The sequence below is a fragment of the Diabrotica virgifera genome, chromosome 4, assembly GCF_917563875.1.
Source record: "Diabrotica virgifera virgifera chromosome 4, PGI_DIABVI_V3a".
Classification (NCBI taxonomy): Eukaryota; Metazoa; Arthropoda; class Insecta; order Coleoptera; family Chrysomelidae; genus Diabrotica; species Diabrotica virgifera.
This window is the reverse complement of record NC_065446.1, coordinates 243,432,671-243,459,751: the sequence shown is the minus strand read 5'-3', so window position 1 is coordinate 243,459,751 and position 27,081 is coordinate 243,432,671. Positions and strand designations below refer to the sequence as shown.

The following is a 27,081-nucleotide window of genomic DNA, read 5'->3' as shown; positions in this document are numbered from 1 at the left end:
CAATTTTTTCGTCCAGCAGGGATTTACTTGAAATTTTCACAGAAGGTAGAAAATTTGCATTTTTCGAGGAAAACTTAAATAATACTTTTTCAATTATATAATTAGACCTTTCAAAAAAAATAATAAAAAGTTTCTAGCATGAAAATTAAGCGACTTATAATCAAAAAATTGTCGGTACCTGCTTTTCTCTACGAAAAAATCAGTGAAAACAACCCCCTGCTAATTCAAAATTGGTCTTCACCTTTCTGTAGTTCCTTTTAAATTTACATTGTCAATACACTCAAGGAGTTTGACCTATCTAAATTGACTAATTTTAGAAAAAATTGGAGTTTAAAAAAAAATTGATTTTTTGCAATATATCTCTTCAAAATATCTCCGAAAATACTGAAGATACAAAAAAATTATAAACTACTAAATTGTAGCTTTTTTAATAACTAAAATTACCATGTGCATATATTTTCAATACAGTGAACAGTTAGCCAGATATAGCTGTTTAAAACTATAACAACTTTTATTTACTTTTATTTATACCGACTATAATAACTTTTATTTATATTTAATTTAGAATGTGTGTACTGATTTTCAGCCTTGGTAAATGGAAATAATTACCTTCGTTGGAAAGCAACTTTGATACCCTCTCAGTAACCCCTGTTCTACGTTTCGCTTGACCGACCGCAGTATGTTTCTCTACACACTCACAGTAATCAACTGTGAAAAATCTAGCTTTAGTAAATTCAAAGAGATTTTAGGCCTGCTGCTTTCCTAGCTAGCTGGACAGCAATGCGGTTGTCTTTATTTCCGTTGTGTCCTTTAACCCCCTTGAGGATGATGTTGTTACCATCCGAAGCTTGGGCTAGTGGTTCATGACACTCCATTACTAACCCTGATATGACACGTGGTCTATCTATTCAGGGTTAGTAGCGCTTGTCTGCTGTCTGTTCAGTTTATTATAGTTTTACCGGCTATACTTTTCCGGGTTATCTCTTTTGCGGCTATGAAGTTGTCATAACAATATATAACTATAATGAGATAACAACAGCTTTGAGTGCCAATGTTTTCGTTTAATAACCATTAAAGTTATATAATAATGTAAATTTTGACTATATTTACAATTCATTCACCTTTATGTTAACCTTATGGATAGCCGTTCGATAGACATCCTGTTGATATGTAGATGACATACCAAATTTATAAAAATATTTCTAAAAATATAATATTCAGATTTATGGACACAAACAAAACACTAAACAAAAATAATGAACTTTATGGGACAAGCCAAAAAACCAGCTGGAAGCTTGATCAATTTTTGTATAAAAAGCGAAATTTTTATAAGTTATTACGTAGTCCCATTTTGATTGAAGTGGGTAAAGTTATTTAGATTATATAATGATTAAAGTGGTGTTAGCAACCGTAAGTACCGTGTATTTTAATAGTGTTTTGTCCTTAATAATAATTAAATTAGCACTTTAGATTTTAATAATTTTTTAGGGAATGCCCAATATATTATAGTACAGGAACCGAAGCTTTTCTCCTCGCAATTTTTACAGATTGGATCGATTTAATTGAAAATTTAAGAATAAGTACTGCATAGTCCAAGGATCAAAATCTATATGACGCCTAAAGGCGCTTTTACCATGGGGGCGGTTGCCACCTCATCTTGGATGTGGAAATTTTTTATTATATTTTGACCAAGTTGATAAAAACATTCATTTTAAGCAAAAAATGTTCTATAAATATTTTTGATAAAATTAATATTTTTCGATTTATTCGCTATCGAAAGTGTTAGTTTTATATCGAAAAATTCAATGTTTTTCGATATTATATTCATTTACTATTCACTCAATTTTTGCCGTAGAAAAATTTTTTTCAAACCAAGTTCTTGGAAATGAAATAACCTACAATTTCATATTTAAACATTTTTTCGTATCTCTGATGGTAATCTTTCTATTCTGAAGAAAATGGCATTTTTTACCAAACTACAAAAATACGTTATTCGCTTTTAACTCCAGTTTTTTAAAAACTAATCATTCTAAGTCAGTCAAACTTCTGGAATCTATTACTAATACATAAATAAAGAAGTATGGAGAAGGCCAATGACTAAAAACACCGCTAACTTACATTATTAAGCTTCCAATTGGATTTATCTTTTTTTTTTCAAAAAAATATATTGATTTTTTAACCGTAATTTTTTTATTTTTTATCCTAGAAAGTTTGGCAAAAAAAGAATTTTGTAGGTTTCTACAAGATCTATAAGGCTATTAATATTAAATCCTTTTAAAATCCTCAGTCGCAAAGAGAGGTGACTGTGACTATAAAAGAGTTGGTATATAGGTTGGTTTTTGCATGTTATTACAAGTTTTAATGGTCAATAGCTCACTCAGTTTTTTTTGCTAACCCCGTTCTTGGGAATTAAATAAGCGACAATTCTAGATTACATATTTTTTCGTATCTCTGATACTAATCTTTCTATTCTTAAGAAAAGGGCATTTTTTACCAAACTACAAAAATTCGTTATTCGCTCTTAACTCCATTTTTTTAAAAACTAATCATTCTAAGCCGGTCAAACCTCTAGAATCTAGAACCTATTAATAATACATAAATATAGAAAACTAAATAAGGTCAATGACTAATTTTAATCAGGGTGGTAATTAGGGGGAAGTTTCCGATCACTTTTTCGCTGAAAAAAATAGGGACTGACATTCTTTTCATAATAAGTCACTTAATCTTTGAGCTAGAGACTTATTTTATTACTGTAGATAGATATTTTTAAATACTTTAAATTAGTTTGAACAAGTTATCCCCGAAAAATGCACAGTTTTTCCGTATTTTCAGTTTGAAACTACAATATTTAGCATTTGACGAAGAAGAGCTAACATATAATAAAGTATAGCTCGATTACTATTGGTCTTAAAGAAAATAAAAGCTGTTTTGTTTATTTTTTCAAAAGGTACATTTTTGTTAAGCAAAGTTGTTTTGATAAAACGAAAACTTTTTGAGTTATTAGCAAAAAACTGATTAAAAACATTGATTTTTTCGATATAAAACTTACACTTTCGATAGCGAATAAATCGAAAACTATTAATTATAGCAAAAAAATGTATAGAACGTTTTTTGCTTAGAATGAATTTTTTTACCAACTTTTGCGGTCAAAATAAAATAAAAAATTTTTATCCCCGAGCTGGTTTGGCAACCGCCCCCATGGTCAAAGCGCCTTTCGGCCTCATATAGATTTTGATCCTTGGACTATCCAGTACTTATTCTTAAATTTTTAAGCAAGTCGATCTATTCTGTAAAAATTGCGAGGTTTTGTCCTATTTTAAGCTTCGTTACTTGGACTATTAGGTCTAGGTGTGTTTCGTGCCCGCTCAAAGTCCAGGGATTCAGAGTGTATTCAAATATATTTTGACCAGCTGAATTAGCGTCTCTTTTCGACTTTTCAAAGTAACAAGACATTTACTCAACACACACTATACATTATTCCCTTGAGCTAGTGTAGAGCTTAGCTTAAGTATATTTCATTACGTGGCTAAAGGTTCAACACCAAGGCCAAAAAACAAACAAAAAAAATTAATTCGTAAACTAGAAAATCTAAATCATTTTTACAAAATACAGTTTTTGTTACCTATTTAAAAAAACCTACAAAATGATATATGGTAAACCTTGATCCAATAATTAGAACTGGAGATGTTGCAAAATTAGTGCAAAAGCATTGCAAAATTACGCCATTTAGACGATTTTTTACTTGTAACTCTCAAATGCGAGTTCCTCGCATTTGAGGAACTTTATAAAAGATCAAATTAAAAAAAAAACTACCAAATATAAAACTAAACCTTAATTATAATCTAAATATTATTTATCACAAAGTTATACCTTTTTAACCTACATACCTTTTTAACCATAGCCTTAAGGCAGGGTACATAATTCGCAAATATTTTACGTGTATCCCTACTTTTTCTGTCTTTACACTGCAAATTACGTGTAGTAAAATTCACACTGGTATGGATATGTAAACATTACTAGAATGTCATTCTACTTGAAAATGTCATCATTAATTTAAAGAGATGGGTTTTGAATGTTCTTGGATAACTGTTATTTTTATAATTGGAAATTATTAATTCAGTTAATAAATGCGATAATTTTTTCACTAACTATGTATTCAGTGATTGTAATAATTTATTTGTACAACAAAGACTCAATCAAGAAAAGAGGAAAAGTGTTGATTTGATTTTTAATAATATATTGTTATGGAACGCTTACAATTTTGAACATCTTTAACAACAAAATACGGATCACAGAATATATTATCCTGATGTATTCTCTGCTTGGATCTTCCACAAATAATACACAATAAATAACTTTTTATTAAGTTCATGTCTTAAATCAATTATTTATCAAATACACTATATTTCAATAATCTTTAATCAATAACTCAACATATTCCCGATGCAATGTCAAATATTTAAAATTGTCACTGATTGTCAGTGTCTGACTGACAATGTATGCTGACAATATTATATTCGGCTGAGTGCGTTGTAAGACAAAGATAGATTTGGAAAATATTACCACGGCATTGTGTTTATTTTTTTCGAATCCTGAAAAAACCAATAAATATTTTTGAAAAATTTAAACGCAGAATGAAAGACTAAATTATTACCGAGGGCCGAAAGTCCCTTAGAATAAATAAAAAGTTTATTTTGAATGATATATTTGAAATTAAAAATCACACTAAATTTTCTCTTAGTTTTTCACCCTTGTAACTTATTAAAATAAACATTATAGAAGTTCTCAGGGACTTTCGGCCCTCGCTAATAACGTGATCTTTCATTCTGCGTTTAAATTTTTCAAAAATACTTATTAGTTTTCTCAGGATTCGAAAAAAATGAATCCCCATTTGAATAGCATTGCAGCCGAAAATACGTACCGATCCTCTTAAATATTATTATTAGTGTATTTGATTAATAATTGATTTAAGACGTGAACTTTGATTTTTTTATTTAGAAAAAAATAAATAAAAAAAAATATATCAAAAATTATTAAAAAAAATACAAAAATAATTATTTATTAGTAGAATTGTTTATTATATTAGTATTAGTTTTAGGATAAGATACGAAAAAATGACTAATAAAATAAAAAATAGTAAAATTGGCGAATGGATTTAGTGTCCGCAGTCATATAAACCCAAACAAACAACAAGACGTGAACTTAATAAAAAGTTATTTATTGTTTATTATTTATGGAAGATCCAAGCAGAGAATACATCAGGATATTCTGTGATCCAAGTATTTTTTTGTTAAAGATGTTCAAAATTGTAAGCATTCCGTAGTAACAATATATTATTAAAAAATCACTTTAACACTTTTCCTCTTTTCTCGATTGAGTATTAGTTTTTGTTGTGCATATAAATTATTACAATCACTGAATACATAGTTAGTGAAAAAATTATCAGTAGTAATTGCACAAGAGCTCTAAAATTATTCAATTTTTCCCGAGTGACACTTTGACAGTTTTAATTTCACGGGCCAAAGGCGAGTGAAATTATGTCAAAGTGTCACGAGGGCAAAAATTCTATATTAATTTTAGAGTTCGAGTGCAATTTGTTGCGATTATTTCATGAATAAAACTGTTTAAAACCAAAATTTTATTGTAATTTATTTATGTAAGTACAAATTAGTACAATTAAACACAAAGTTTTTATAAATATTTGACGATTGAAAGTCATCACTTTTATAATTTTTAAAACATTAATTATTGTCATTAATCTCACTGAATGTATTTTTTCGTAGCAACGAAAGGCATCTGACGTAATATACTTAACGACGGGCAATTATCAAAAATTATCGATTTAATTCAGATTTCTGTAGCTTTCTATTGGTCAGAATCTCCTTTGAATGAAATAATCACAGTTATTAACTTAATTAATAATTTGCAATTATACAAATAACAGTTATCCGAGAACATTCAAAAGCCATCTCTTTAAAGTTAATGATGACATTGTCAAGTAGAATGACATTCTAGTAATGTTTACATATCCATACCAGTGTGAATTTTACTACACGTAATTTGCCGTGTAAAGACAGAAAAAGTAGGGATAGCCGTAAAATATTTGCGGATTATGTACCGATGGCCTTAATAAATAACTATTAAACTATACTCAAACTCAAATTGTATTTTTAAACATCTTATTTATATTTAAATAATAATAATTTATAATAATTAAATTCAATGATATTTATTGATAATTTAAAATTTAGTTTGCCTCTGACGTATCTGTCAAAGTCAAACGTAAACAACATGTCGGCCAAGTCCGAAAAATAGCGTAACGCGGAGCAGTTCGGGTCGTTGGTCTATCTATCTCTCTCTACCGGCGCTTAGCTTTCTCTCTCTAGCCTATTACTTCCACCTGTGTGTTTGTGTCTTTCTATTACTCCCACCTCTTGGTAGATACGCTCACACTCGCACGACAGACAAAGATAGCTAGACCACCGTACTTGATATTGGCGTTGCACCTAGAGACATGTTAACAATAGATCAGGCTAGTTATATGCCACTCAATGCATCGGGGTGTAACGCCAATATCAAGCACGGTGGTCTAGCTATCTTTGTCTGTCGTACAAGTGTGCGCGTATCTACCAAGAGGTGGGAGTAATGGAACGACAGTGACACAGAGGAGGCAGCCATCATATGCTAGAGAGAGAAAGCTAAGCGCCGCTAGAGAGAGATAGATAGACCACCGACCCGAACTGCTCCGCGTTACGCTATTTTTCGGAGCTGGCCTAATCTATTGGTTATTATATCTTTCAACCCGATGCATTGAGTGGCATATAACTAGCCTGGTCTATAGGTCTATAGGGCTTTTCATTCATAGTCATTGGTTTTGAGCTTCTGTCATGTGTCACATAATATTAATATATCTACGTCATACGTTATTGGTATATACCAATGATACACACCCAAAACGTATGGCGTAGATATATTAATATTATGTGACACATGACGAAAGCTCGAAACAAATGACAATCGATGAACAGCCCTGCTTTTTTGACACATACAAACATTACATTATAATGTATTATTATTGTTTGAATATAACAAAATTTGTTTAAATTCACATAATAAATAAATAATATAATTCCTTTATCTAATTTAAGTAAGAATAAATACGTACCTATACAGTATAGTGTAAATGAAAGGAATAAATTCGCTATTTCGTAAACCGGCGACATTAACGAAAAATACCGAAATATGTCGATTTTTATTTTTAAATTATGATATTTTGGCATATATGTCATACTAGTGACATCATCCATCTGGACGTGATGACGTAATCAAGAATTTTTTTAAATGAGAATAGGTGACGTGTGCTAGCTCATTTGAAATGTTTCAATTCTCTATTCAGTAATATATACATTTGCATAATTTTTTACACAGGGTGTCCAAAAAAAAATTTTAAATTAAATTATTTGGCAAAAAAAAGAAGAATGTTATGTATGTAATTTCTTTAATGCAAAATACATTTTAGTGCAGTCAGAAATCAGACAAAAATGCTTATATCACAAATAAACATTGCTTTTCGCTTAAATTAAATGTTCAAACTTCCAAGAGGCAGAAGGCTGGCGGGAGATGGCTTCAATATTGAATTTAATCTAATACCAATGTTTATTTCTGAAATAACCATTTTTTTCTATTTTCAGGCAACAGTAAGACGTATTTTGAGTTTAAAAAATTACATACGACATTCTTTTCTTTTGTCAAATAATTAAATTAAAAAAAAATTTTGGACACCCTGTACAAATAATTATGTAAATGGTTATATTACTAAATAGAGAATTAAATGGCCTTTCAAATGAGCTACTACACGACCCCTACTCTCAGTTAAAAAAATCATCGATTACGTCATCACGCCTAGATGGATGACGTCACTAGTATGACATATATGCCAAAATATCACAATTTAAACATAAAAATCGACCTGTTTCGGGATTTTTCCTTAATGTCGCCGGTTTACGAAATAATTAATTTATTCCTTTCATTTGCACCATACATGATATACCGCATTCTAAACTCTAGCATTACGATTTTATTGAATGACGCTCTCGCGTCACGATTTTGAATGACGCCCAATACGACTTTGCACTTGCTAAAATTCCATTCCGAATGATAAGAAGTAATCACTTTAAAAACAAAAATAATATTTTGAAAACGGCTTCCGTCTGAAAATTGAAAGAGAGAATTTGTTTTGCGTCACTTATTTTTAAATACATAATTATTTGCTTTAATTTCTTTCATTGATTAACTATTTTGGTTATTTTTCTTTATCAACGAAAACATTTCGTTTATAAATTCGCAAAAATGTGTGTGTTATTGCGTTGCCGCTCCTGCAATACTCAGATCAGATTTATCCATGGATTCTCATGTAGTTTTTTCTTCTGAATCCAAATCTAAAAACGGCATTTCGATATTTCTAACCGTCTTCGAGATAATCGACCTCAAAGTCTAAAATGTGACGTCACAATCGTTTTATTTTCTGCCGACACACTACACATCCAGCTGAAATCGTTGCTATTAAGTAGGCTAGTTTTTTAATCTCGATTTGTTAAGCAAAGCCATAGGTTATTTACATTTGAGTTTGACACTTCGTGAATGTCAAACTAAATTTTAAATTAAGTATTAATAAAACATCAATGACATTTTGATAGTGAATTTAATTATTATATAAAATAAATAAGATGTTTAAAAATAAAATTTGAGTATATTTTAAAAGCAATAATTTATTAACAGCTTTAAAAAGGTTTATACGAGTATACGGCCTCCCCTTTATGATAAATGGACTGTTCCATTTGCTATGAAATTAAAATATAGTCGGTTCGCTAACTCGACACAACTTTCTAATGATTTTAGTATTTTAGTAGGTATTTTTTTTGTTTTTTGCGAATTTTGACAAAATTGGGAAAATTACTAATTATTAACTAATTAGTAATCATTTTTTTTTGCCCAATTGGCAAAATTATTGACTAAAATCATTAGCCAGTTGTGTCTGAGTTTAGCGAACCGACAGTATATGAAATAATATTGTTTGGTATAAAAAATTATGGTCTGATATGTGCAATTGACATCCTTCTAATGGAAAAAATATTTGAAGATTTTTCTCAAATTATGGATACCAACAACATTTTCGTTTATAACTCTTTTATTTTTAATTTCATGAAGAAAAGCTCTTCATGTTCTAACATTTATGATGGAACTATCATATATAAAATTTTATTAATTTTATACGAGGTATATAAAAAATATGAATTTCGGTCAAGAGTAAACTACCTTTATAGTCCATAACATTTAAATTAGAATGATATAATTGCACATTAAAACATAATTATTAATTCTAAACTACTTTTCATAATAGCAATTTTCCATATTATGAACTAAAATACGTAATTAAACAAAGTTTTCGTTATGATAATGCTCGCATTTTCAGCTTGTTTGTTCTTGTTTTAAATATTCGCATTGTATTTTAGATTGCTATCTTGTTGTGTGCCTTTTTGGTACTACAAACAGCCGCCACACCCACACCTCAACCGCATCACAAACACCGCTATCGTGATTACGATTATTATCCAAGAGAGTATTATCCCCATAACTATAGAAAAAAAGTTATTATATATGAAAGACCTGACAACTATGGCTATAATCCTGGTTATGGGAGAGGTTTTGGAGGAAACTATGGATCTTACCAATACAACTACGGATATTATTGAAAGAAGTAATACATTTTTGTAAATAAAATTCTTCTATTATGTTATTTTATTTTTTCTATTAAACCAGATTTATTTTACAATTAATATATAGATACATTCTTCAAAAAAGACATTTTGTAGTTCATTTGATTAAAATCATGAGTAACTGAAAATAAACTATCTTTTCTCTCTAAAATTCCATTGGCGTGCATACGGGTCATATTACCCGGCCATATTACCCGTATTCACGCCAATGGTGAATATAAAATTCTTAACTGCATGTCAAAAATTGAGCAATAATAACAATCTCGTAAAATCACCAAATTCCATTTGCATATCTTAACCAGTTCGATTGCAATAAATAAATCGTTAGTTTCTAAGAAAAAATTCAACATTCCTTATCTCGGAAACGAAGCATTTGCGTACATATGTTTATAAAGCAAACGGTCATTATTTTTTTAATACAGAATTACCCCTTAGAAATTGTCGCACTCATTTAGAAACACATTCTACTGTTGAAGAACATGGCTAGTTGTTAAAGTACCATAACTTTTTTATTATCCAACATAAGCAAATGAATCAAAAAAGAAAATGTTAAGGAAACATAAGACTATATTAATTGGGTTTTAATTTCAGTATTTTATAAATGCTAGAATATTCCACTGGATGTTCGGAACTTAAAAAAAAGAACAGACCCGTGTTGAGCTGGCCCCTCCCCCCACTTGCAAAAATGAAAAAACAAATAGCCCTAATTTATGAGCTATTTATGAGCTTTCATATTCCGCAAACTAAAAATTTTGAGCTCGTTCCACTGAGCAGGAATTTATTACTTTAGTGGGGGGGCTGAGTCAGCCCCCCCACTACTTAAAAATAGGAATATTGAATCGGTTTTTGCGGCAGAATTACGAGCTATTTATGAGCTCTTGAAATTATATAGATTCGATTTCTGAGTTCATCCCCTTCACCCCCAAACAACCCTTTAATTGATTTAACTTAAGAGAAAAATGCTGAGAAAACTTAAAATATATCGTATTGCGGATATAATTCCTATAGCTTATATACTCTAAGAATAAACTATTTAATCACGTGCATTTCGAGTATTGAGCTACAACCCCATCGCAAGAAAACCACCCTATCTTCCCGGCTTAAGAGAAAGTTGTACTTAAGTGCATTAAATTAATTATTTGGCGACTACATATCATTTAATAATTTATAAGCTTCCAAATTACGCGCATTTAGATCAGTAAATTGCAATTTATTTTGTATAGTGCAGTCACTGAAGGTAAAAATCAACGATTACCTTCAATTTCGGTGAACCTTCATCGATTTTCACGAAAATTGGTCAGTGGTTAGAGGATGCCTCAAGAAACAAAGGTGACATGGTACCACCTTGCGCCTTTACCCTGAGGGTGAATACCGCCCCTTCTCGGGGGTGAAAATTATTTTATAAAAAATAACTGCACAAATCTGTAAAAGAACAAATTATAAGCAAAATTTATTATATAAAGTTATTAAAATAAGTCAATCCTTTTTAAATTATTAAAGATCAAAAATTTTAATTATTCGTGAAAAAAATGCATGTTTTGAAGCGGTTTTTCGTAAATCACTGAAAAACTGTAAGTTTTTACAAAAAAGTTAATATAAACTACTAATAGTAGTTTAACTCGTATAGCTTATATTCTAAGAATAAACTCTTAAATCACGCGCCTTTCGATTATTGAGCTACAACCCCTTCGCAAGAAAACCATCCCATATTCCCGGCTTAAGAGAGAGTTGTACTTAAAATAATTTAAATTAATTATTTGGCGACTAGATATCGTTTAATAATTTATGAGCTCGCAAAATATACGCATCTCAATTATTGAATTGCCAGTTTCTTTCTATAGTGCAGTCACTGAAGGTAAAAATCAACTATGACCTTCAATTTCTGTAAATCTCCATTCATTTTCACGAAAATTGGTGAGCGGGTTTTGATGCTATCAACTTTATCTGGAGCTCATTTTTGAAAGTATTTCTAAGTACTTTGACAAGTATTTAGTACCTAAGTGTTATAAAATGCATCTCTTTCCCGTTATTTAAGCTTGAATCCTTAGATTTGAACAGTCGCAGAAAAAAATATACATTTTTTTTTGTTTTGGCTTTAAGGTAAAACCCACACAGCCAGATACAAATTTTGTAAAAGAGAGGGCAAGGATTTGACACAAGGATTACACTCTTCTCGCCCAGGGGCCGATCAAAATATACATTTAATTACCAATAACTTACTTTAAAGGGTTTTTCAAGTAAGCAACTTATTATATTTTTTATTAGCTTCAATTTTAGTGATGAAAACTTTTTTGTAAAAATTTACAGTTTTTGAGTTATTTATGAAAAATCGCTTTAAAGCATGCATTTTCTTTCACAAAAATTAAAATATTTGATCTTTAATAACTCAAAAAGTATTGATTTATTAATAACATTATATAACAAATTTTGCTTACAATTTGTCCCTCTCTCGATTTGTGGGGTTATTTTTAATAAAGTAATTTTCACCCCCGACAAGGGGTGACATATACCCCAGGCTAAAACCGCAAGTTGTTATTGTCAATTCGTGAAAATGACTGGAGATTTACTGAAATCGAAGGTCATAGTTGATTTTTACCTTCAGTGACTGCTCTATAGAAAGAAAATTGCAATTCAATAATTGAAATGCGTATATTTTGCGAGCTCATAAATTAGTAAACGATATGTAGTCGCCAAATAATTAATTTAAATTATTTTAAGTACATCTCTCTCTCTTAAGCCGGGAATATGGGATGGTTTTCTTGCGAAGGGGTTGTAGCTCTATAATCGAAAGGCGCGTGATTTAAGAGTTTATTCTTAGAATATAAGCTATACGAATTAAACTACTATTAACTTTTTTGTAAAAACTTACAGTTTTTCAGTGATTTAAGAAAAACCGCTTAAAAACATGCATTTTTTTCACGAATAATTAAAATCTTTGATCTTTAATAACTTAAAAAGTATTGACTTATTTTAATAACTTTATATAACAAATTTTGCTTTTAATTTGTTCTTTTATTGATTTGTGCAGTTATTTTTTATAAAATAGTTTTCACCCCCGAGAAGGGGCGGTATCCACCCTCAGGGTAAAGGCGCAAGGTGGCACCATGTCACCTTTGTTTCTTGAGGTATCCTCTAACCACTGACCAATTTTCGTGAAAATCGATGAAGGTTCACCGAAATTGAAGGTAATCTTTGATTTTTACCTTCAGTGACTGCACTATACAAAATAAAGTGCAATTTACTGATCTAAATGCGCGTAATTTGGAAGCTTATAAATTATTAAATGATATGTAGTCGCCAAATAATTAATTTAATGCATTTTAAGTACAACTTTCTCTTAAGCCGGGAAGATAGGGTGGTTTTCTTGCGAAGGGGTTGTAGCTCAATAATCGAAATGCACGTGATTTAATAGTTTATTCTTAGAGTATATAAGCTATAGGAATTATATCCGCAATACGATATATTTTAAGTTTTCTCAGCATTTTTCTCTTAAGTTAAATCAATTAGAGGCTGACTCAGCCCCCCCCCCCCACTAAAGTATTCAATTCCTGCTCAGTGGAACGAGCTCAAAATTTTTAGTTTGCGGAATATGAAAGCTCATAAATAGCTCATAAATCAGGGCTATTTGTTTTTTGATTTTTGCAAGTGGGGGGGGGCAGCTCAACACGGGTAAAGAACAGTTTGATTGATACACCCGGTATACAATGACATTTTACCTGTCTATTTAAATAGGACAACAGGTTTAGGAAATTCGAGACATAAAAATGACCCATTTTGTAGGATGCCCGTTTTCTCTGACGCGAAGTGTATATTATCAGTACATGAGCATTGATGAATTAGAACAAAGATAATAGTCGAGAAACCCTTGAAGAAAAAAATTTAAAGCTTAGTACATAGAAAATTTAAAATGTTAAAAAATGATTTTTCTATTACAAAAGTTGAAGAAAAACATCTTCTGTGTAAAAGGTATATTTATTTGAAAACCCCAATAAAGGGGTACATTAAAAAACAGAAAGTTTTCGCTCTAAAGAGAGCATCATCAGTGTTCTAAGCAAGCTCTACGTGCTAAGCCACCAAAAATACATGGGTTAAAACCCTTAAAATATCGACTAAAAGTCTTACATTAACATGTATACTAAATCCTGGCGATGGATGAAATTTAGAGAGATACCGTAAAGCAGTGGTCGCCAACCTGTCGATCGCGAGCTACCGGTAGCTCGCGGAGGCAATTCTGGTAGCTCTCACAACGATTTTAATTTAAAAAATACAAACTGCAAAAATCAGAGAAGCTTCCGAAAATTGCACAAAAAAATCTAATTGTCATAATGGACTTCCTAAGTCTTGACGTCACAAAATTGGGAGGAGCTTATATTTGGCTCCAAACAATATTGTTTGTAATGTTAAACACTCATAAGGAATTTTTAATTTATTGTTTACGTGGTTTGTGTGACAAAATAAGACTTTTCATTTAGGTATTTAGTTAAAGAAACGTGCCAATTAAGAGATTTTTATTCGTTTTGGCTCAGGTGAGTTAATTTAATGCAATGATTAGAACGTAAACAGTGTTGAGGTTATGTTTATTTTCATTCACTAAGGAATAAAAACCACCTGAGCAAAAACGAATAAAAATCTCTTAATTAACACGTTTCTTTAACAAAATACGTAAATGAAGTCTTATTTTGCCACACAAAGCACATAAATGAAAAATGTCTTATGACCATTTAACCTTACAATCAAAATTGTTTGGAGCCAATATAAGCTCCTCCCAATTTTGTGACATTTGTGACGTCAGACTTAGGCTGTCCATATTAAACATAAACAGGGCAACGTTGCGGTGAGCGATCTGCCTCTGACGCCATCAAGCTAGAATCCCCTATTTATAGAACCGACCAGCCGGCGCGGCGACATTGCGCTTAGTTTAAAACTGAAAGCGTAACCAATGTCCAGCGGTTGGGTTAGTAGAGAACAACAAAAATAATATTATGGCAAGCAGTTGTAAGAAGGTAAAGACATACCACTTTCATTCGGAATGGGAAGAACAATACTTTTTTACAGAAGTTAAAGATAAAAACGTTTGTGTTTGTTATGTAATACTTCGGTCTCCGTTGCTAAAAAAGGAAATATTGAGAGACATCATAAAACTGTATATTCTAATTTTGAAAAATCATTCCCACTACATTCTGCCGCCAGAAAGGAGAAACTGAAACAGTTAAAAAAACAGTTAATTGGACAACAATCAATATTTTTAAGAACAGTCGACAAAAATAAGGCTGCAACTGAAGCATCGTACCGCGTGTCCCAGATAATTGCACAAAAAAAGAAACCTTATGAAGACGGGGAAATGATAAAACAGGCGTTTTTAGAAGCTGCTGATTCGTTATTTGCCAACTTTAGAAATAAAGACGAGATAGTTTCAGCTATAAAATCTATGCAACTTTCTGCTAATACAGTGATGAGACGTGTAGAAGTAATGAGCAACGATATTTTTTTACAGTTAAGAACTGACTTAGATAACTGTGTTTATTTTTCACTTCAACTGGATGAATCAACAGATGTCGTTGACACTGCCCAGATGGCCGTGTTCGTCAGGATGGTTTTTAGTGATTTTACGTTTAAAGAAGATCTTTTGAAGTTCATTCCACTGAAAGGACACACTACTGGACAGGAGTTGTTTTCTCATTTAAAAAATATTATTTCTTCCCAGAAAATTCCAATATCGAAAATGGTAGGCTTGACAACCGATGGCGCTCCAGCTATGGTGGGTTGTGATAAGGGTCTGGTGGCGTTATGTCGTAAAGATGAAACTTTTCCGCAATTTCTCTGTTACCACTGCATTATCCATCAGCAAGCATTATGTGGAAATTTCCTGAAACTAAACAACGTTATGAAACTGGTGGTAAAAATTGTGAACAAGATTAGAGCTCAATCGTTACAAAGAAGATTATTCAGAACCTTGGCCGATGAAGTTGACTGTCAATACGGGGACCTACTCCTTCACTCCGAAGTCCGATGGTTAAGTAGAGGACGGGTGCTGAAACGTTTTAATGATGTCCTATCTGGCATAGTTCAATTTTTCAAACAACGCGATGAACCGACTCCGGAACTAGAAAATTCAATCTGGCTTAGAGATTTTGGTTTTCTCGTGGACATTACAGAGAAATTAAACGAACTTAAAAATGAATAACCATTCTCAATTTCGTTGCAAAACGAAAATACAGCCGAACCATATTCCAGTCCAATCAGAGAGTGCTGCAAGCACCTCTACCGGTTTCGAAACTTATTTAAACATTAAACTCTCCCTGATCCAACCAAAACAAACCCCAGCGTGCAGTCCCGAATTGCAACGAACGAAATGGCATAGATGCCCTAGCGGCAACTGCTAGCAAAAGACTAAGTTTTCACTCTAATGGCATATAACATATCCCACCAGAATGAAAACAATGGGAACCTTCTCTGGTTACACCTCCGAGGCTTCTACAATTTGCAAGCCATACGGATGCTGAGACTAAGGAAGATGAGGGAATTCTACAATTTACAATTCACGTCACATCTGCTCAGCGCGGTAAAATTCCAACGAGACTGGTTCCCTTCATACTCCACAGAGTAAATGTAAATCAAAAATGAATAACCATTCTCAATTTCGTTGCAAAACGAAAATACAGCCGAACCATATTCCAGTCCAATCAGAGAGTGCTGCAAGCACCTCTACCGGTTTCGAAACTTATTAGTCTCTCATCAGGAGGCACATATGCTGCTCTCCCTGATCCAACCAAAACAAACCCCAGCGTGCAGTCCCGAATTGCAACGAACGAAATGGCATAGATGCCCTAGCGGCAACTGCTAGCAAAAGACTAAGTTTTCACTCTAATGGCATATAACATATCCCACCAGAATGAAAACAATGGGAACCTTCTCTGGTTACACCTCCGAGGCTTCTACAATTTGCAAGCCATACGGATGCTGAGACTAAGGAAGATGAGGGAATTCTACAATTTACAATTCACGTCACATCTGCTCAGCGCGGTAAAATTCCAACGAGACTGGTTCCCTTCATACTCCACACAGAGTAAATGTAAATCAAAAATGAATAACCATTCTCAATTTCGTTGCAAAACGAAAATACAGCCGAACCATATTCCAGTCCAATCAGAGAGTGCTGCAAGCACCTCTACCGGTTTCGAAACTTATTAGTCTCTCATCAGGAGGCACATATGCTGCTCTCCCTGATCCAACCAAAACAAACCCCAGCGTGCAGTCCCGAATTGCAACGAACGAAATGGCATAGATGCCCTAGCGGCAACTGCTAGCAAAAGACTAAGTTTTCACTCTAATGGCATATAACATATCCCACCAGAATGAAAACAATGGGAACCTTCTCTGGTTACACCTCCGAGGCTTCTACAATTTGCAAGCCATACGGATGCTGAGACTAAGGAAGATGAGGGAATTCTACAATTTACAATTCACGTCACATCTGCTCAGCGCGGTAAAATTCCAACGAGACTGGTTCCCTTCATACTCCACACAGAGTAAATGTAAATCAAAAATGAATAACCATTCTCAATTTCGTTGCAAAACGAAAATACAGCCGAACCATATTCCAGTACAATCAGAGAGTGCTGCAAGCACCTCTACCGGTTTCGAAACTTATTAGTCTCTCATCAGGAGGCACATATGCTGCTCTCCCTGATCCAACCAAAACAAACCCCAGCGTGCAGTCCCGAATTGCAACGAACGAAAAATTAGAGTGAAAACTTAGTCTTTTGCTAGCAGTTGCCGCTAGGGCATCTATGCCATTTCGTTCGTTGCAATTCGGGACTGCACGCCGGGGTTTGTTTTGGTTGGATCAGGGAGAGCAGCATATGTGCCTCCTGATGAGAGACTAATAAGTTTCGAAACCGGTAGAGGTGCTTGCAGCACTCTCTGATTGGACTGGAATATGGTTCGGCTGTATTTTCGTTTTGCAACGAAATTGAGAATGGTTATTCATTTTTGATTTACATTTACTCTGTGTGGAGTATGAAGGGAACCAGTCTCGTTGGAATTTTACCACGCTGAGCAGATGTGACGTGAATTGTAAATTGTAGAATTCCCTCATCTTCCTTAGTCTCAGCATCCGTATGGCTTGCAAATTGTAGAAGCCTCGGAGGTGTAACCAGAGAAGGTTCCCATTGTTTTCATTCTGGTGGGATATGTTATATGCCATTAGAGTGAAAACTTAGTCTTTTAAACGAACTTAATTTGCAGCTTCAGGGGAGAGACAAAGAACTAGCGGAAATGATTTCTGATATAAAAGCATTTATCAAAAAGCTGGAGTTTTGGGAACAAAACCTAATTAACAGCGATTCCAAGCATTTTCCTATTCTTTCAGAAAAAATATCTCAAAATCCATTAGAACCCTATGACAACAAATATCATATAGAAATAATTTCTACCCTGAAGAGTAACTTCAAAAATCGTTTTAAGGATTTCAATGAAATGGCTTGAGTAGCGCAGTTTGTTGTTTCATCCTTTATGGAAATTGATATCCAACAGTTTGCAGCTTGTGTTATGCAGAACTTTGGCGAAGACATCGCTGCAACAGAAATGGAAGTCATTGAGTTTCAAAATGATTTAGCCTTAAAATCGTTAGTCTCAAGTACTGAATGTATCTGGCCTATTGTAAGTAAAGACAAATATTCAGTTCTATGCCGTGTTGCCTTGAAAGTGAAAGCATTATTCAGTTCAACCTATTTGTGTGAATCTTCTTTTTCCAATATGAAGTTTATTAAGAACAAATATCGCAATCGACTTACAGATGAACATTTGGATAATATTGTATTCGAATGGCTGCATCAAATTATACTGCAAACATTAAAAAAATTATCGATGAGTTTGAGTGTCAGCCTTCTCATTGAACGTGCTTTTTTATTTTTCAATGTTTATGTTTATGATAGTGCGTTACTTTTTTGTTGTTATTATTAACTATTTTTAAATCATACGTGACATGCCGTTGTGGCTGGATAAAAGTTTGTGTTTATTTTTCAAACACCTTCGTTTGATAGGTAGGAATGTAGCTATGAACAAGTACGTACTAGTAATATTAGTTATTTTGTTATTAGTTTATTATTAGTACCTATGTATTATGTATTACCAGTTAAATAGTAAAATAAATACATATAATGATAAATTAACTGTGGATTATTTCATTTACTTTGCGTTACGTGGCTTCCGTGTGGGTAGCTCGCTGTTTATTCCAAAATAATTAACAAAGTAGCTCAACACATTGAAGAGGTTGGCGACCACTGCCTTAAAGCATTGTATGACTCAACCACCCACACGCTCGTGGAATAGTCATATGATGCTTTGAGGTATCCTTCTAAATTTCATCCATCGCATCGCCAGGATTTAATATACAACACGCCAATGTAAGGCTTTTAGTCGGAATTTTAAGGGTTTTAACCCATGTATTTTTGGTGGCTTAGCATGTAGAGCTTGCTTAGAACACGGATGATGCTCTCTTTAGAGCGAAAACGTTCTGTTTTTTAATGTAGCCCTTTATTGGGGTTTTCAAATAAATATACCTTTTACACAGAAGATTTTTTCTTCAATTTTTGTAATTAATGGTATACAGCCAGCTACAGGAAATTTTTTCCTTATTGATTTTTCTATTACTAATTGTTATAGAATGTAACCTTTGGTTAGAATAGAATAGAATAGAAATATGCTTTATTGTCATGAAAAATTGTACAATTTTATCGACAAAGCTTATAAAAAGTCAAGAAAACAAAACAATAACAATCCAATTTACTAAAATTACATAAATCGTCAATATATTTACAATAATAACAATAATAATGAAGTTAAACAGAAGTAATCAATTGCAAAATTTAAGTAAATTGCAAATGCATAGTCTACCTAGTAATTAATAAGTTTAAAAGTTAAGCTGCTGCATATGACACCCAAATATAGACAAAAAAAATGATAATAAAAATATTACTTGTGCAAAGGGTACTGTAATTTCTTAGTTATTGATTAAGAAAATCTTCTACTGAATAATATGGTCTTTCAGATAGGTAGGCTTTTGTCAGTTTACGGAATTTAAGGAAAGATGCTGCAGATTTAAGTTGTAGAGGGAGATGGTTGTAAAGTTTTTTTGCGGAATATAATATAGATTTCTTTATTAACTCAGAGGACGTGGTCGGCATATAGACGTCAAACGTAGAATTTCTCGTGAAGTAGTCATGATTAGGTCTTGGTGGAAAGACATGTAGATGTTTACGAATTAAGCAAACAGTTTCTAAAATATACAAAGATGGAAGGGTTAAAATTCTGTGATCTTTGAAGTAACTTATGCAATGTGTTTTTCTTCGGAGGCCAAATAGATATCTAATTGCTCTTTTTTGTAATTTGAAAAAAAAAGAATTGGGCAGCTGTACCAGAACCCCAAAAAGGAAGACCATAACGAAGATATGACTCGAACAAAGAAAAATATGTTATTTTGGAAGATGCTAAATTGAGTTCATTCCAAACAGATCTTATAGCATAGCAAGCTGAGGATAGTTTCTTCCTTAACAAATCGATATGGTGGGACCATTTAAGGTTGCTGTCTAAAAAAATACCAAGAAATTTCACAGAATCAACGGTACTGATCTGGCTGTTATTAAGAGGTAAGGGTTGAAGGACTCCTTTATAAGACAAACAAGGTTTATGGAGAGCTTTTGGTAGCTATAGGTAGCTTTTTGGTCCATGGAGGAATATTAGAGGTACTGATGGGGATGGTATATTCAGGTCTATACTTGCTAACAGAGAATTTGCTAATTGTGAAAAAGGGTAAACAGATCTCTCCGTATTTTCAGAAACTTGATTGATGAGCTTGATTACTGGGTTTTTTGGGTTGGCAGAAACTCTAGTGAAATAAGAAGAGAGTAAAAGCTGACGTCGTATGAAAAGAGCAATGCACATGCTTTCGGTGGCGCTAGATCAAAATGCACCTAGACATGTACGTAAGGAGGTCGTTTGTATTGAATTTAGAGATTTGAGATATGTATTGCAATCGGTCATGTATAGCATGCATCTATAATCCAATCTAGAGCGAATAAGAGGTCTATAGATTCTCAATATCATAGGCGTAACCAAGGGGTGGTTTTTAGGGTTTATAGCCCCCCCCCCATTGGGATCTACTTTAAGCTCTATACGCTTAACACCAATATGTGTTGTTGACAAATCAAGCCATTTTGAAGTTGTAACCTCCCCCCTTAGGATCATCCTGGTTACGCCGTTGCTCAATAGGGTATTCTCGTCAGCTCTCCATTGGTGGTGGGCTAGAGTTTTTAAAATGTTCATTCTACTTAAACAGTTGCTTTTGGTGTTTTGAATGTGATGTCTCCATGTAAGTTGTATGTCAAAAGTAATTTCTAAAAGTTTGTGTTGGTCGACAAGTTTGAGTAGAACTTCGTTTAGATAAATAGTAGGGGAATGGAAGCTGTATCTTCTACTAAATTTAATGACTCCAGATTTGGAAGGTGAAAATTTGAACCCAATTTCTGTGGATCACTTATAAATCCTATCTAATACGTTCTGAAGTAAAGTTTCTGTGACTTTTCCTTGACAAAATATGATAAGTCGTCCGCATATATCACATAGTTTACTAGGAAGAAACGAAGGAGCCTATATCGTTTATACTGACAAGAAAAAAGATAGTGTTTAGAACTTAGCCTTGTGGTATACGGGTTTGAGGAGTGAGTGATCCAGATGATCTTCCGTTTGTAGCAACTTTGAAGGATTTGTTAGATAAAAAATTACATAAAAGTGATAAAATATTTCCGGAGAGGTTAAACTGTTGAAGTTTTTTAATGATGGAAGCTTTAGGTACAGTATCGAAGGCGATCTGTATATCCAAGGCTGCAGCGACAACGTCGCTCTTATGTATTATGGCTTGAGAAATTTCTGATTGAAGAAGAACCAAATTATCTATCGTGTTTCTATTAGCTCTAAAGCCTGACTGAGCAGAATCTGGAAGATTATGCCGCCCCCAGGGCCGCCGAGAGGGCGGTACAGCCGGTACATTTTACCGGGGCCCGGCGATATAAGGGGCCCGGCGTAGACCAGAACAAAGACCTAATTTTTCCTGTTTTTTTTTCTCTTCACTTTATGTCCATAATACATTTAATTAACCTTCGGCTATATTTAACATGACCTTTAGTTGATTTGGTGTAAAATTTTAACAGCAATTAATCACAGAAGTCAAATGCTGCAGTGCAGTCAGATAACTATGGATATGGAGATTAAAGATATATCAGGGCTTCTGGAAGATTTACAAAAAATCAGAAATTGATTGAATAATATAAAGGGTCAGAATCTAAAGAGATCAGGTCTTCCATTGTTGAAGAATCTAAATTAGTTACCAGCAATTATGGAATAAATCCAGAATTTACATCAAATAAAGAAAAACGGCGCAAGAAGTCTGTGAGATTTTTTGATGATTGCCTGGGCCTAGTAGTGAAGCGACTGATCATTTTGAGCCCGACGCAATATTGTTTCGCTATTATCAAACTATCAGAACTATTTAATATTATCAAATAATAAGCAATTTAACCAGAATATTTAATGCGGCAAATGAAGTTCATTCGCTATTTGACATTTTATGGACATTCCGAGATGAAGATGACGACATTGAAAATTGATATATTGCGCCAGTTTTATAAAGAAGACATCAGTGAAGAATTGATAGATGAAATTTTTCATTTGAGAGCGATATACCAGGATAATATTGGTAAATCTCAACTTTCTCCAATCTTCTTCTTTACATGCCATCTCCGCGACGAAGGTTAGCAATCATCATTGCTATTCTAACTTTTGACACTACAGCCCGAAAGAGTTCAGTTGAGCTGGATCCAAACAATTCTCTGAGATTTCTCTGCCAGGACATTTTCTTCTACCTATGCTGCGCCTTCCTTTAATCTTTCCCTGCAATTTCTCAAATGGATTTACTTAATACAATTAAACATCTCAAATTAGCTTCATTATTTCCTAACGTCGTTATTGCGTTAAGAATATTTTGCACATTGCCGGTGACAGTCGCAGAAGCGAAAAGATCCTTCAGTTTTCTTTCCCGCATAAAGAATGCTGTGGTATCTACAATGAAACAGGATTGGTTAACTCGCCTATCTACTTTGTGCATTGAGAATGATTTGGTAAAATCATGCGATTTTTCGAAAGTTGTAGACATCTTTTCCAATCAGAAAACTCGAAAAGCACCTATATTATAAATATTTTCACTATTATAAATACAGGATGTCCCGGAAAATAGTGCGTTCCTTAAAGGTATAGGTAGAAGGCACCATATAGAACAAAAAACTCTTATAACATTGTAACGTTACAAACGTCACATCTTTGCTATTTTATTTTCAAATAATTATTTTATTCTATTTTCTTTAATAATTCTTTAATAATAATCCTCTTCTATTTGTTTTACCTTTTTTCCCGTTAAAAATTGGTTGGCGCCCTCTTTCGGTATTTATAGGCATATCTCAACATTCTTGTTCTATCTCAGCATTCACATTCTTATTCAATCGTTCTGTGGTTCATGACAGTGACTTCGCACTGTCGTTTCTCGTTTCAAATTTTAAGCCCCCACTCATGAACTCTGTCAATGTCAAGTCAAACCCTTTCTCTTTGTCAAAATGAAGAATATTTTTTCATTAAATTCTAAAATCTACTTAAGGCAATGTCTGGCCTCATAGCTACATTTTCAAACAGACGTTCTTAATTGGGGTAAGTGTTTAAATATAAATGTACCTACACATTTTTCAAAGCCTATATCCGTAATCTTTTTTATGTTCCTATCTAACCTTACTTTTCGTACTTTTTATTGTTGTACCACATGGTAAAATTTTTATATTATCTATTATCTTCATATGTGTGTAGTAATCCACAACTATTTAACTACTAACATTATTTTACACTATTCATTCTGTTTAACCTTGCCTTTCTGCAACATTTCTGGATTATTTCTTGGAATGGCAAGGATATCTTTCATTTATTCTTGGTGTCTAATGTACCTGTATGTATTCTAGTTTTCTGGAAATATTGCAAAAACTGATCAACCCTTCACCTCGTGGGAGACTCCCCGAAACTGGAGCCCCTAATGTCGCCGGCGATACATCAATGCAGCAGTAACTAGACTCCTAACAACCATCCAACACCTGTAGGCCTGGTGGCCAGAACATCCACGTCGCCAGAGCCCGTTGCAGAACAACAGCAAGACACCAAAAACCCGCAGACAGATACCAAGTGCCATCGATAAGTATAATCTCTTATCTGTAAAGTTTCGGCAAGGTCTTGTAAATTATTTTTTTGATACTTTAATTATGTCTTTTATGAAAAATAAACATGATTAGTTAAATATTATTGTTTTATTTGCTCCATTCTGCATTTTCATTGTTCATGTTTTTGATTAGGACAAGGTGGACTCACAACTTGGGAGATTGAGCTAGTCTAGGGTAGACGATAGCTATCATAGTTGATTGAAATATTATTCTCGAATATTATTTCAATTATCTGGGGTAGTTTATCGCCTCAACATTTTTTTCTAAATGCAACCGTTTGACCAAAAATTTAAAATGTATTTTGGTAGGCAAATTTAAATCTGACAACTATGTGCGGTACGCAAATTTAAGGAAAGACAGTCCCATGTAAATAAATAGATAGAAGATAGATAGTAAACAGATAGTTTTAAAGAATCCTGTTTAGTGTCAATGCCGAAAATGTTTTCGAATAGTGAGTGTATTACCTATTATGTTATTACCTGTGAATGGTGTTTGTGAAATGTTACTTGAAACATCTATTCGGTATAATAATTATTTTCAAGTAAGTACAACTTAGTTATTTCAGTTCACAAGTAAACAAATTACTGAGACATTATCTGGTGTATTTAAGTTCCACTGTAAACTATTAAAACTATGTAATTCAGTTAAAGCCCTCAGCAATACTCAGCATTCACCCATTTAAACCTTACTAAATACATAATACTAGTTCAGTTAAAAGATGTGTTTTTATGTTAAAAGATGTGTAATTCGTTTAAAATTATGCAATAGGTATTTCAATTCATTTCAAAAGAAAATAATTTTAGTAAACAAATAGTAAATACATAAGTATTACCTACTATTAGGTTGGATTATTTTAAATACTGTTAATCACAATCACAAACGAGTTCTTATTATGTTATTATGCCGTAGTGCGTACGATGTTGCCAGTTTATTAAAATTTCCAAACATTAAAATACAGGTATATGGAAAACAATGTTAACTTTTTTTTGGAAACGGTTAACTTTAGAAAAAAATGGTATAGGACTTTTTTGTTCCAAATTGTGTATTCTCTCCATACCTTAAAGGAACGCACTATTTTCCGGGACACCCTGTATAATCAAAATTTAATAAAATTTACATATATTTGAAATGTTTCTTATTACATGCTTTTACTATTGATAATTTTATTTCTATAAAAGTTGAACAGTTTTTTTTTGGCACTTCACTTTTTGTCAGGGGCCCGTTCGTCACTTCTTGCCGGGGCCAGCTCATCCCTCTCGGCGGCCCTGACCGCCCCAAGTACCAAAGCAGACGTCTGTTTATCATTTTCTCTAATAACTTACAGAGCGTACATGTTAATAAGATATAGATCTGAACAGGGCCGGTTCTACGATTTTGAGCGCCCCGGGCCAAATTAATTTTGGCGCCCCTTGATACACGAATATACAAAGGACCCCGCAACACTCCTTATGGAAAAGTGGTCCCGGTCAAATTTAACGAAACTTTGGTCAATGATAGTTCTCAGTGAGTAGATTAAAAAAGTCCATTACACCTGGGTCTGAAAAACTATTATTCTCGAGCTCGAGCTACAGCCATCTTAAGTTCTTAAATTCAGGTACCTACTCGGTTTACGTTAGATGCACTAATTCACGGTCAAGTGAATGAAAATATATATTATTTAAAGAAGATAGACTCATTTTCTTCATGCATATTTGCGTGTTACATATGAATTCGTGGTTAAAAATAGATGCATCGTATTTTAGTCTTCAGAAAACCTCCGATAAGTACTCAGAAAACTGAAGAAGTGCGATAGAAAATATATTGCCACAGCGACATAAGAACCATGTTTTCGTGAATAGTTCAGACCATTGAGGTGTTTAGACTTATCTAATACCAGCATAGCTTCAGTTCCACCTCATATTTAGAAGCTACTGAACAGCGGCGGATCTAGTGCGGAATAGGGTAATTCCCCGTAACACGGTACAGAATTAAAGAAAAAATTGTTGAAACATAAAAATATATTAGCTCACATGAAATTTAGTACAGAGAGACAAATTCAACCCAATTAACTTAACAGTTAGGAAAATTAAGGTAACTTATTGCACTTGTTATTATCTATGTCTTGTGTTGGGTTTATCTATTTTATGTATTTAAAGGTTGGTGTTTATTGGAAGTCGCCCCATCTCCCAAGGCAAATGTTCCGCCACTAGATCCCCTATTCCCCCTAGATCCGCCACTGTTCAGTACTTTTCTAAAGATAAGGTGTAACTACAGCTATGCTGGTATTGGATAAGTGTGAGGCATTCATGAAAACATGATAATTGTTATGTCACTCTATCAACATATTTTCTGTCGCACTTCTTCAGTTTTCTGAGAACTTTTCGGAGGTTTTCTGAAGACTAAAATACGATGCATCTATTTTTGACCACGAATTCATATGCAACACGCAAATATGCATGAAGAAAATGAGTCTGTCTTTTTTCGGTAATAGATATTTTCATTCACTAGACCGTGAATTAATTCTCTTAACGTAAACCGAGTACCTGAATTTAAGATCTTCAGAAGGCTGTAGCTCAAGAATAATAGTTTTTCAGACCTACATGCCATGGACTTTTTTAATCTACTCACCGAGGACTATCATTGACCAAAGTTTCGTTAAATTTGACCGGGACCACTTTTCCATAAGGAGTGTTGCGGGGTCCATTACTGCAAATATAAAAAAAATAGCAAAAAAGGCAAAAAATTAAAGTTTTACCATAAGTAACTATGTAAAAATATATTTATTTAAAAAATAGTATAACCGTTATTATTTATAACTCATCCAACATATGGCATAGCATAATGAGCACATTTGAAGTTCAACCGACCAAGGAGCGAGGTAAAAGATAAATGCACATTTTCAATAAGCAGAAAAAAATGTGGATAAAAGTTGTACAATCCAAAAAAACATATTGATTGTTCACAAGATATAACTGCATCCCCAATATCTAAACTGAGGAAGTGGCATCCACAGAGCA

The 27,081-nt window shown here is 33.1% G+C and overlaps 2 protein-coding genes across 2 annotated transcripts; both read left to right on the top strand.

Annotated features, from left to right (window-relative positions):
* Positions 1 to 1,292: 1,292 nt before the first annotated feature.
* Positions 1,293 to 9,796, top strand: LOC114347442 (spore coat protein T-like). Its single transcript, XM_028298149.2, has 2 exons — positions 1,293 to 1,410; positions 9,513 to 9,796. The coding sequence occupies exons 1-2, from the start codon at positions 1,387 to 1,389 to the stop codon at positions 9,750 to 9,752; spliced, it is 264 nt and encodes an 87-aa protein (XP_028153950.1). The 5' UTR covers positions 1,293 to 1,386; the 3' UTR covers positions 9,753 to 9,796.
* Positions 9,797 to 15,117: 5,321 nt separating this feature from the next.
* On the top strand, positions 15,118 to 15,960 carry LOC126883830 (general transcription factor II-I repeat domain-containing protein 2-like). The gene has a single exon (XM_050649505.1). The coding sequence runs from the start codon at positions 15,118 to 15,120 to the stop codon at positions 15,958 to 15,960; it is 843 nt and encodes a 280-aa protein (XP_050505462.1).
* Positions 15,961 to 27,081: the final 11,121 nt, after the last annotated feature.

Coding starts and splice junctions, on each gene's coding strand:
- LOC126883830 (XM_050649505.1), top strand. CDS start 15,118: ATGATAAAACAGGCGTTTTTAGAAGCTGCTGATTCGTTATTTGCCAAC.
- LOC114347442 (XM_028298149.2), top strand. CDS start 1,387: ATGATTAAAGTGGTGTTAGCAACC. Junction 1,411..9,512: donor TTAAAGTGGTGTTAGCAACC/GTAAGTACCGTG, acceptor ATTGTATTTTAG/ATTGCTATCTTGTTGTGTGC.